This window comes from Canis lupus, chromosome 11 (genome assembly GCF_011100685.1).
Source record: "Canis lupus familiaris isolate Mischka breed German Shepherd chromosome 11, alternate assembly UU_Cfam_GSD_1.0, whole genome shotgun sequence".
In the NCBI taxonomy this organism is placed as follows: Eukaryota; Metazoa; Chordata; class Mammalia; order Carnivora; family Canidae; genus Canis; species Canis lupus.
The window spans coordinates 57,324,306-57,337,161 of NC_049232.1; the positions used below are offsets into that span (position 1 = coordinate 57,324,306).

The following is a 12,856-nucleotide window of genomic DNA, read 5'->3' on the forward strand; positions in this document are numbered from 1 at the left end:
TGGTTGTTAACTTGTCCATTCTTTTTCACTTACCCATATTCTGAAATAAGAGATAGTACCAAAAGAAGAATTAACAGACTTTTAAACTCTTAAAAAGAGGTCAGAAATATGTGTAAAGAAGGCTGGTTAGTGACTTTAAGGAACTGAGATCATTTCTGGAGAGATCAATTTCAGAAAATGACCACACCTAACAAGAACGTAACATGGCAGTCAAGCCGACCCACTAACACACTCTCAATTAGGATACTTACCCAAATGCAGAAAGGAAGGCACAATCATCATGCAAAATATTTGCTACTCTTTCAAAAACTCTATAGTTTTCTGAGTCCTTTTGCTCAAAATATCCAATGATATTTCTTTTGCTGCGCTGTAAAATAAAGTATGTAATTATTTTACAAACATATACAGACATGCAAAACATGTTATCTCATTCACCCAACTGGTTCAACTATCTACAAATGGGGAAGCACTATAAAAGCATATTTGGATTTTAACACCTAGTCCAAAAGACTGCATTAGATTGAAAATAATCTTACCTCCCATCTAATGTAATCATAAACATTTCCTTCTAGCATTTTAACTAATCAGTGATAATCTGTTACTCAATAAGGTGATGAATTCCTAAGTAAGGTGACTATTCTTAAAACTATACATGGATTCATAACGTACGACCTTTGGTAGAGACTCCTTCCTGGGTCTCTCACACATCCTACACAGTTAGGTATAGCCAAAACCAAGCCCTTGACCACTCATGATCCAGGCCATTCCTCAGGGTTGTGCTTGTAGCAAGCCACACGGCAGTGTGATGTAATCTCCACCTGGGCTGAAGCACAGGCATACCGCTGGCTCAGAAACAGGACTTCTCTGAGGCCACAGTTCTCCCTCGACAGAACCTCCAGAGTATACAGGCATCCACCTCCAGAGGACTTGGGGCGGGGGGAGGGTGACAAACGCTAACGTGGTCTCCTTGTTTGCTAGGATATGAGCAACAAAGTCTTTTATCTCTGACCCAGGAGCCTTATGCCTTCTGACAGCATCCATGAAAGGCTAACTTCATAGCTGGTGAGCAGGATAAAAGTCAAATCTCAAACTTGAAATGACAACCTACAGCCCAAACTCAATACCTTTAAAAAAAAAAAACAAAAAACACAAAAAAAAAAACTACTTAGTATACAACGGAAAGGGTTTTTATTAAGGAGGGCTATTTTAGAAGACACTAGAAGTTATACAAAGAGCTGATATGGAAGTAATTAGAGCAGATATCCTGAGGGTCTCCACTAAGGCAAATATGGAGACCCTTGTGGCAGATGCCTGACATTAACTTCTGTCTTCACAACTCAGGCTACTCTTTTGCCCTTAATCAATTTAAATCAGTGCAGCTCTACTGTATGCTACATATTTTATCCAAAGGCTCAATAAAACATGAGCATTTCCCTGGAGAATTAATTCAAGAAAAATTTAACTCTCTAAGTATGTAGATGTCAGATCCACTGCAATGAACTCTAAGAAAATGTCCAGATTATTAGATCACATAAGACTTTGTTTATATTAAACAGGCAATGTTCATTGGATCCAGTAAAACTTAACAACTTACATCAAGAGTGGTGATTTCTGCTAAGTCATGAAGTTCTTGAACAGGGTCGCTTTTCTGTTGCCTGATGTAATCTGCAAGAGCTTTCACTGAGCGCTGGCCCCTATATTCTCTCTTCATCATCATCCCATTACGAAATAATTTGAGGGTTGGGTATTTGCTTATCCTGTACCTCTGGGCTATATCAGCTAAAAGAATAAAAAACAAAATTAACTTCACTCTCGTACTTGCTCTGAGTGAGCACATTAGCCCAACAGTCAAAATTCTTACAATTATTTAGAGAGAATATTTTGGCTCATATCAGTGTTAGAAAAAAAATTAATCGTGACAAGTTTATATTAAGTTTATACTGATTAAGAGGCCAGGCTTTGGACATATATATTGCCTGGTTTAAATATCAAATTTGCTATTTACTTGCTATGTGAACTTGTAAGTTGTATCAACTCTGTTAGGTTCTCATCTGTTATGTAAAGGATAACCACACAGGGTTGTTTTAAGGACTAAATGAGATAACACAAATGCATGACTCAGTAAGTTTAGTGTTTGTAAATATTATTATATATATATGCCAGAAAATAATTAGAATGTGCAAAATTCCCATTTTAAAAATAGTTCAACTCAAAAAAAAAAATAGTTCAACTCACTCTATACTTGTGAGAATCTCTTAGAGCATTTAATAAAAGAAAATTAAATTTAAAACTATGCTCAAAGGCTAAAAATATTAGATTCTTTGGCTGGTAGAAATAATTCATAATCCCAAATATACAAATTTTGTGTAAGCTAATACAATAAAGCCCAAAAGTCAGCAGTATACACTTAAAAAAAAAAAAAAAAGTCCCTTATGACCTATGGGTATATTCTCAGGCAGTGTAGATTTTAAAAAGAACACACACACAAATCCTTGAAATTAGCGTGTATGTTCTCAAAATAAGAATCTAAATCAAACTGTATGCTGATCTCATTTGTAGAAATCACAATTACTAAGATACAGACTTAATCAGAATAGAAAAGCCTTTAAATATTTCAGCTGTTATATAAAAAAAAAAAAAAAAAAAAAAAAAAAAAAAAAAAAAAAAATAAATATTTCAGCTGTTATTTCCAAGAGGTGGCAAATAACAAGAAATCAGCATCTTGTAGGCACTAGAAAAGCTCAAAGGCCATGCTACTCACATAGATGAAAATAATAAAAGATACACTGAAGTTTTAAACTGAAGGAGGCCTGAGAGGGCACTGAAGTGACCTAAAACAGGTAGCAGGTTGTTTTCTTAACTGAGTTGTAAATGAGGGCAGAATTCTAAAGTGTTGGCACAAGAAACCAAGAAAATTCTCTTCCCCCACCTCCCATTTCTAGTGGCTACAAAACCAAACCAAACCTATAAAACCACAATAAGGCTCTGCTGACCACCTTCATCTTCTTCACCTCCCCACCTTCATTTTCTAAGAGAGTCTATGGTAGAAACATACACATGTGTGCTGACAGCTTCATGGGTGTATTCTGACGTCAAATTTATCAATCTGTACCTTTTAAATATGTACCGTTTACTGGATGTCAATTCTACCTCAATAAAGGAGTTTTTAAAAATCTAAGTGAATACTGACTATACAAAACAATGACAGTTAGGCCTCGTGGGAGTTCAACACAAACTAAAATACATGATGACATCAACAGCATATAAGCTAGGGCAGGAGACTGACGAGGAGGTTAAGGATTCTAAGTATTCTGAGGTCTCTCTGCACTACTCAGGAAGAGGGAAAAGTACTTACAGTATTTGGTAAGTCAAGATGTATTTTGTTTTCTCTAGGATAAACAATTAGGGAGAGCTAAACTGATGTATTAGGGGCTAAGTATGCACATGGGTTCTCAGAAGGAGGTTGAGAGAAAAGGCTATGTAATTAAGATCACGTAACACTTTGATAAACTCCAAAGAAGATTTATAAAGGAGGAATAGTGCTTGACTACTAAAGTCCCCTGAAGAGACAAAAAAGGTTCCCTTTTTTTGCTTATATTTGTTTAATATAAAGGGGAACCACTGGTTACATATGAGGCCAAGGAGAGTATTTTATTCACCAAATCACAGAAATCTGAAATAATATTAAGATATCTTAATATAGACACTAATCTATTTGGTTTAGCAGCTGGGACTTCTTGAAACAGAAGACTAGTAGATATAGCACTACATACCCTCTTCTCCCTGATACATTATAATGAGAAATCACGTCTTTGAGGAGTTGTAAGACTAGTGGGTTCTATCACCTGAGCAAGGAATTAATGAGATTAAATTGGTGCTACAAAGTGAGGGGTAAGAGTGCTTCCAGAAGCAAGTAGAGAAGTCTTTTAAGAGAAACAGAGGCACTTGCTGTAAGGCAAAGGCCATGAAGGCTTTGCCTTACCCTACTTTTCAAAAAACTAGCACAAAAGAAAGAATAAAAAGTAAAGTTAAAGGAACTTTAACTTCCTTTTTTTTTTTAAAAGATTTTATTTATTTATTCATGAGAGATGGAGAGAGAGGGGGAGGGAGGGAGGGAGGGAGAGAGAGAGAGAGAGAGAGAGAGAGAGGCAGAGACACAGGGTGAGGGAGAAGCAGGTTCCATGCTGGGAGCCCGATGTGGGACTTGATCCTGGGACTCCAGGATCACGCCGTGGGCCAAAGGCAGGGACTAAACCGCTGAGCCACCCAGGGATTCCCGAACTTTAACTTCCTAATGAAAAACCCCTTTGGCCCCCAGCATATGACACAGTGAAACCTTGCATATTATAAAATGAATATTTGCAGTGATGTAGAAATGAAAATTATTTTAATAAAAAAGCTGTTACAATTAGGTTAAGAAGTTTTACAGGCCAATGCCACAGTGCTGTGGTCTGTAATATGGAAAATGTCTTTTTATACCATCAATAAAAGACTGTAAATACAGGAAAGTACATCCATACAATGAAGTACTAGACTGTTACATAAGGAAATGAAAAAGATCTCCTTATGCTGCTAAGGAGCAATCTCCAAGATATACTGTTAAGTCAAAAAATCCAGGAACAGAAAGATGTGCGTAGATATGTTATTTTGCATAATAAATATGGGGAAGAATAAATAAAATTAATTTTAAAGAAATTTTAACACCAGCATTGTTATTCTGAAATAAAGACACATAGATAAAGCACATAGTAATTATGCTAAAGCCATTGAAAGTCAAGATTCTCAGCATTAGAGAAAAAAGAATACGAACAGAAAATTGAGAAAATTAAGTAAAAGCCCTGTAAATGTTTAATTTCAATTGGAACTACCAGCAAAAACTGGTATGAGGAGAACTGGCCAATCCTACCAAATATTTAAGGAAGAGATAATTCTATTTCCACACAAAGTTTTCCCGAAAATTGAAGAGAAGTTGTTTACTTTCCAACTCTTTCTATGATGCCAGCATTACTCTTATTCCAAAACTAGAGAAGACATTATAAGAAAATTACCAATATCCCTGATAAACAAAACTAGAGGGCTTAAACAAGCAACCTACAGGAATCCAAACTGTGTGTTACTGGCATACAGATAGACAAACGGATCAATGGGACAGGGTCCAGAAACAGACCTACATATACATATAGATGTGATCTTTGACAAAGGTGCAAAAGTAAAATCTAACTATTTACTACTTATAAAATACATATCTAAATACAAAGATGCTCAAAGCTTGAAAGAAAGGCTAAGGGAAGATATACTGTGCAAAAACTAATCAAAAGAAATCTTGTATAGGGATGCTTGGGTAGCTTAGTGGTTGAGCGTCTGCTTTCGGCTCAGGGCGTGGTCCTGGTCCAGGAACCAAGTCCCATATCAGGCTCTCTGCAGGGAGTCTGCTTCTCCCTCTGCCTATGTCTCTACCTCTCTCTGTGTGTCATGAATAAATAAATAAATAAAATCTTTTTTAAAAAGAAATCTTGTATAGCTATATTAATAGTAAGTATACATCAAGGCAAAAAAACACTGCTAGAAACCAAGAGGGATCTTTCATAATAAAAAGTTCAATTTTCCAGGCAGATACAATTCTGAATTTGTTTACATCAAATAATAGCCTAAAAATATACAAAGTAAAAACTTACAGAACTACAAAGACGAATGTATGATCATGGTGGGAAATTATTAACACACTTCCTTCAGTAAGCAACATAAATAAAATCAATAAAGTAAAGAGAATTTGAACAAAGCATCCAAGAAACTTGATTAAATTGACACACATAGAACACACTATTCCAAAGCTGTGGACCACACATTCTTTGCAGGTCATATATACCATATAAAAAACAAACATGATGAGTCACAAAAAAAAAAACCTCTCAACAACTTTCAAATGATTCAACTCATAATGAGAATTAAAAAATTATACTGACATGGATCAGAGATGAAACCACAAAGAGAAACTGGAAAATACTGTGACATGAATGATAATGAAAATACTGATGAGAACTTGCAGCATGCAGCCATAATGATACTCGCAATGAATTTGTGACATTAAAATGGACATGTCAGAGGGGAAAGGCTGAAAAGCAAAGAGCTAAGCATTCATCTTAAAAAAGTATAAAAAGAACAAATTAAAAACAAAGAATAAAGAAGTGAATGAGAAAGATAAAAGCAAAAATCAATGAAGCAGAAAACAAATTACAACAGAGAAGATCAAAAAGCTAAAATTTGGTTCTTTGCAAAGACAATAAAATTGATAAACCACCAGAAAGACTATCAAGTAAAAAATGAAAGAGAAAACAATTTAAGGAATGTAACAGGGGATATTTAACTTGTATAATAAGAGATTACCAATAACATAATGACAGTAAGTTTGGAGATTTAGATAAACTTTTCTTTTTAAAGATTTATTTATTTTGAAAGAGGACAGGGCAGTCCCGGTGGCTCAGTGGTTTAGCGCTGCCTTGGGTCCAGGCCCTGATCCTGAAGAGAGAGGACAGAGAGAGAATGAGAGACGGGAGGGGTAGAGAGAGAATCTCAAGCAGACTCCACACTGAGTGTGGAGCCCAACGTGGGGCTCTATGTCACAACCCTGAGATCATGACCTGAGCCCTAAACCAAGTCAGACACATAATTGACTGTGCCACCCAGGCACCCGTAGATAAAGTTTTAAAATTTCCATTATTTCTCCAAAGAGGACATTCAGCTGACCAACAGACACATGAAAAGATGCTCAACATCCCTCATCCTCAGGGAAATGCAAATCGAAACCACCATGAAGTATCAGTCACACCTGTCAGGATGGCTAAAATCAACAACACAAGAAACAAGTGTTGGGGAGGATGTGGTGAGAAAGGTAAACCCTCTTGCACTGTTGGTGGGAAAGCAAACTGGTACAGCCACTGTTGAAGACAACATGGAGGTTCCTCAAAAATTTAAAAATAGAACTATTCCACCATTACTGGGTATTTATCCAAAGAATACAAAAACACTAATTCAAGAGGATATATGCACCCCTATGTTTATTGCAGCATTATTTACAACAGCCAAATTATGGAAGCAGCCCAAGTGTCCATCAATAGATGAATGGATAGAGAAGTAATATGTGTGTGTGTATGTGTATACACACACAATGGAATATCATTCAGCCACTGAAAAAGAATGAAATCCTGCCATTTGCAACAACATGGATGCAGCTAGAGAGTATAATGCTAAGCGAAGTCAGAGAAAGACAAATACCATATGATTTTGCTCATATGTAGAATTTAAGAAACAAAACAAACAAGGAAAGGAAAAAAGACAGAGAGAGAGAGAGAGAGACAAGAAACAGACTCCTAACTATAGAGAACAAACTGATGGTAAGTTACCAGAGTTACTATGTTAACTACACTGGGATTAAAAATTAATTTTTAAAAATCCCCATTAAGGCATAACTTACCAAGCTGACACCAGAATAAAGAGAAAGCATAAAAGGTCCTAAAATTAAGTAAACTGAATCCATAATCCATAGCTGTCTCACAAGGAAAACTCCATTTCTAGAAAGCTTCACTATCAAGTTCTACCAAACATTTAAGCAGCCTATAATGCTGTTTACAAAAGCATTCCAGAGAATACAAGAGAATAAAGGTTTCCCAACTGATTTTATGAGGTCAGCATAATCTTTCTGCCAAATCAGACAAGGAAATGATGAGAAAAGAAACGTGTATGTTAGTCTTACTAAAGAACACAGATGAAAATTTCAATAATTGAAAATATTAAACCAAATTTGACATTGTGTACAAAGGATAATACATCACAAGCCAGATTTTAGCCTAGAACTTAAGTTTAATGTTTGAAAATCAATAAATGTAATTTATGATATTAACAGAATAAAAGAGAAAGATTCCACTATAGTAGGCATCTCCACCCCCCCCCACCCACCCCAAAGGATATGTTCTAAAACCTCCAGTGGGTGCCTGAAACTGTGAATAGTACTAAACCCTCTATGTACCATGCTTTTTCCTTTACATACATATATGATAAAGTTTAATTTATAATTGGGCACAGTAAGAGACTAACAGTAGCTAATAATAAAATAGAACAATTATAATACACTGTAATAAAAGTTATGCAAATGAGGTCTCTCCCTTTCTCAAAGTATCTTCTTGTCCTGTACTCTCACCCTTCTTGTGGTGATATGTTAAAATCTCCACATAAAGAGATGAAGTGAAGGGAATGACATAACGTGAAGCTACTACTAACTTTATGACAATTCATCTGCTTGAGAACTCTAGGTGATTGTGGGTAATGGAAACCACAGAAAGCCAAACCTCAGGTAAGGGGGACTGCTGTACCTCTCAAAATAAGCAGAAAAACATTTGATAAAATTCAAAATCCATTCACACTTAAAAAATTTGGCAAATCCAAAATGAAAGGTAATCTCCTTAATCAGATAAGGGGTATCTAAATAAACAAATACCAAACAGCTTGATGGTAAAACACTGAAAGCTATCCTGCTGATACCAGGAGAGAAACACAGACACTTGCTATGGGTTCTGTATAACACTGTATTGGAGTTCTCAGTCAGTGGAATAAGAAAGAGTATATATGCTGAAAAGAAGTAAAAATGTTGTTATTCACAGAAAAAGCTAAAAGGGAATCTACTAAAGAATTTCCATTTCCAAGCAGGATGTAGTAGGTAGCAGAAATCAACTGGTTCTGCTGTGACAACCAGGAAAAAAACAGATTTTTTAAAAATCACATTTTAAAAGATATCAGACCACCATGAAACCAATGAAGACTAAGTGAATTGAAATTTTAGAAAGGAAAAGACCATTCCTAAGTGAGCAAAAATCCCCCATTGGCTATTTTCTTTCCTATACATTTCCTATGTAATTCCTCTTTGAAATTAAATCTGCAATTTGTGCAGACTTAGGGCTGAGAACCATGCCTGCATAGACAGAGACAAAGACAATTCAGTAAAACTTTTCATAGTCCCCTGGGCTGGAATGGGGGATTGTAAGGACCCTGAGACACAAACAGCACGATCTCCCCAGAGGATATTACTAAAGGCATGGGTGGCACAGGAGCTGGGGGTTGGGCCAGAAAAACTGAGTAATGTCCCTCATCAGGCCCTGTGGTGTTCAGGAAGCAATGTCTATGTGCAGAAAGGGCCTGCATTGGCATCAAACACATAACCAAGATATTTGCCAGATTTTGAAGCTGCATAGGCAAGGAAGCATCTAGATGCTGAAAAACACCATGAGTTTTTAAGATATCTATAACATAATACTTGGAATACATAAAAACCATTAACAAAGGACTGCCAGAAAGATAAGTGGGCTAAAGGTATCAGTGGATTTATGAAAGAGGTAGCCAGTAAACGTACAGGTAGCCAGTAAACGTAAAAACATGCTCATCTATAATCAAGAAGTTACAGATTAAAACTACCAGGTAACATTTTGTCCATCCTATTGGCAAAATAATACTTAGAGGCTTTTAAAATTCAGTAATATCAAGCCCTACAAAGGGAAAAAATGCCTACTAAGCCCAATTTAGGTTCACATCCAGTAAGGCTAAACTAGCCTAGCTGGGGCCTTGTTTGCCAGCAGAAGGCCAAGGGATTTTTCTAATCTCCAAAGGATTTGGCAGAAAGTTTATAACACAGACCCATTAAGAAAAGGACCAGTCTAACTGGAAACATCCATTTTCTATTTGTGGCCTAAGGATCAGTATGAAAATGGACAATAAAGAGACACTGATAGAGTAATTAATTTTCTTAAATTAGTGGGCATAATGGGAAAATACTGTCCTGAAAGCAAACATGCATAAATAAATAAGGCTATAGGTGGACTCCAGAGAGTCTTAAATTCTAGGTTAATGGAGTTTGAATTTTACCTGATATGTGATAAGCAGCCAGCCACTGAAGCAGGATGGGGCTTTAAAAATATTTACCTGGCAGTAAATCAGGGAGAATCAGGGAGACTAGTAAGGAAGCTACTGCAACAGTCCTGGCAGAAATAACAAGAGTCTGTTTACAAACTTAAACATTACAACCTTTAGGTTGCCTTAAAATTTTAGTTATGGATAGAAAAAGATTAAATAATACTTGAAGACTATTAGAGGAATAGATACTTGCCTGCTTAATTCTCAACACCATCATGGCAGCAGGTGTGCTGCATAATGAGGTGGCTTTTAATTATTAAGAAGCAAAAACCTTAAAATTACATTGATCAATAATCTCAGACATAAAGGTGACTTTCTACAGGCTTTGGTCAAAAATGATTTTAAGATAATTACAATGTGACATTTTGACAATATAACAAAGAATGATTTAAGGGGTATAATAAATGTTTTTTTTTTAATTAACTGGATGGATCAAATGTTAAAATGCATGTCAAAGGAATGAGAAATTTCAGAAGGTTAACAGCTCGCTGATTAGAAAATTAGCATGTATTTTTGCTTCAATGGTCACTTACTTTCCCTTGATGGGTTCTGGCTGCCTACCCGCCTACCTTCCTCACTCATGCCCAGCAGGGTTCTACGTGGGGAAACTGCCTCCCACTCCAGTCTCCCAATGTGTCTCCCCACTGTGATTACCCACGGCAGATGATTTCAACAGGAAGGTCTTACTATTCTTCTGGTCCAGGGAGGAGGGCCACCACTGTTGCCTCTGTACCTTTTTCCATTCCCAAACCATGCCCTCCCCACAATGAGGGTAAAACGACAACAGCAAAACAACAAAATAAAACCAACCCTAAACAGAAAAATTTTAAACAAAGCCTAGAAGCTTACTCAGGACTCAGGCTAAACCCGGACATCCAAGTTCTGTTTTGTGTACATGAATACTTCAGCATATACTTTCTTCTTCTTTTTTTTCTACCTTTTTAATTGAAATATATTTGACATTTTACATTGTATGGTTTAAGGTATACACAACATGTTGATTTGATACATTTATTTATATATTGCAATGACTGTCAGTGTGGTTCTAGCTAGCACCTTATCACTTCACATAATTATCGCTTTTTATGGTGAGAATAATTAAGATCCAGTCTCTTAGCAAGTTTGTTTTTAAGACAAAATTGTTGCCTATAATTATTTTCTTATTCTTAATGCCTCATTTACATATAGCTCTTATAAAAGCTCTATTTCCACTATGGAAGGTTCAGGCTGTACTGGAAGGAACACAGGTAAGACTAACTCTGGTATCTGGGAGTGTGTGCTGCGTAGTTCAAGGACAGTTACAAAAGTACTTTCATAAAAATGTTAGCAGGAGTGTGAATGTTCTGCACTTCCCAGCAAGTAACATATGAAGTCTCTTGTTGAGTGCCATGCACCCTAGAGCCACTGGAGGTCAGCAGAGATCCTGGTCCCACCTGGGGCAGATTGATGGGACTTCCACATCTAAGGCGGCATGACCACCAGGGAGAGTGATGAATTCAACTTCCAAACTCTCCACACAAAGAGAATGAGAAGGTGAGATAAAGGGAGACCATGATCGACAGCCAAAGAAGAGAGGTCAAGTTTTAATTGTGTGTGTGTACAGAAATTTTGGAAAACAAAGACAATTACAAAGAAGAAAACAAGAACCATTTGTAATCCAACAACCACTGGGGAAAACCACTAGTAACATTTTTTCCCCTTCAAAGATTTATTTATTTATTTGAGAGACAGCTTGAGTACGGTGGGTGGGAGGGTGGGCAAAGGGAGCCAGAATCCTCAAGTAGACTCCCCACTGAGCACGGAGGTCAATGCAGGGCTCAATCCCAGGACCCTGAGATCATGACCTGAGTCAAAATCAAGAGTCAGCCACTCAACTGACAGCTACCCAGGTACCCCAACATTTTAATTATATCTTGCTGACTTTGAATAAAAGTTGTTTAACAAGCAGTGACATGTTTCAATGGAGAAAAAATGAACTCTGAGGTTAGTCAAATAGTTAAGAGCCAGCATCAATACTTGCAGAATGGGTATCAGCCGCTTGGAAGAAAATCCTAGAAAAAGCAGAATAATGCTCTTTAATCAAGAGCATTACCAACACTCTTAATGGCACAGAAGTCGATATTATGTGGAAAAACACAAAAATCAATTACTCAGAATTGGAAAGTGATGTACAACAGTCAGATTCTGAATGTGAAATTGTTTCAGGATTACTTGAGCAAATTTATTTTCCTTTTGAGATACACACACTAACGATATGATGAAAAAATCCTCAACTCTAAAATACTTATGATAAAAATTCTGATAAGCATTGTGCTGTAGTTCAATTTTTCTTAGTTATTTTTTCTTAGTTTTTTTCTCAGTTACAGATTATAAGTGTGCCTTATAATCAATGACAAATTAGATTTGATGAAATACTGCAGAAAATACTTAATCATATTGTTGGGAGATGAGAGAGCCCATCTGAAGTACCTACAAAACTAACCGTTCATAAATGCTGGCTACTACTTATTATACCTACCCATCCATCTTTTCAACAACTATAATGGTGCATCTCCTTTGAGCTAGGCATGTGAGATTCCAGTGCTGGGGACACAAGGGTAAAAAGACATGGTCCCTGCGATTACAGAGTTTACAATTTATCATTATTGTTGTCATCAGTACTATTACGATTACTGCTGCTACTAATTGTTTCCACAGGCTAGAATCTTAAATGAAATTCATAAGACTCTTAATTCGCAATTTATGTACCAAAAAGATGTACCAGTGTGGATTTCCTAAGTACAGTATAAGAGAAACCCTCCATATGTCAACAATAAATATATCTTCACCAGAGGTGCAGAGATTCCTTTTAGGGATCTCCCAGGTGGGAGAAGATGAAAGGGTGACCGTCAGATGTGTG

At 36.5% G+C, this 12,856-nt stretch overlaps 1 protein-coding gene across 4 annotated transcripts in view; it reads right to left on the bottom strand.

Moving 5' to 3' along the window:
* The window catches only part of ERP44 (endoplasmic reticulum protein 44), a 94,380-nt gene that overhangs the window by 29,141 nt on the left and 52,383 nt on the right, over positions 1–12,856 (bottom strand). For all 4 annotated transcript variants that reach the window (XM_038552933.1, XM_038552934.1, XM_038552935.1 and 1 more), the window contains exons 5-6: positions 1,595–1,779; positions 252–367 (exon numbers count right to left, since the gene is read on the bottom strand). In XM_038552933.1, the coding sequence (XP_038408861.1) occupies positions 252–367; positions 1,595–1,779 (301 nt within the window). The remainder of the gene's footprint in view (positions 1–251; positions 368–1,594; positions 1,780–12,856) is intronic.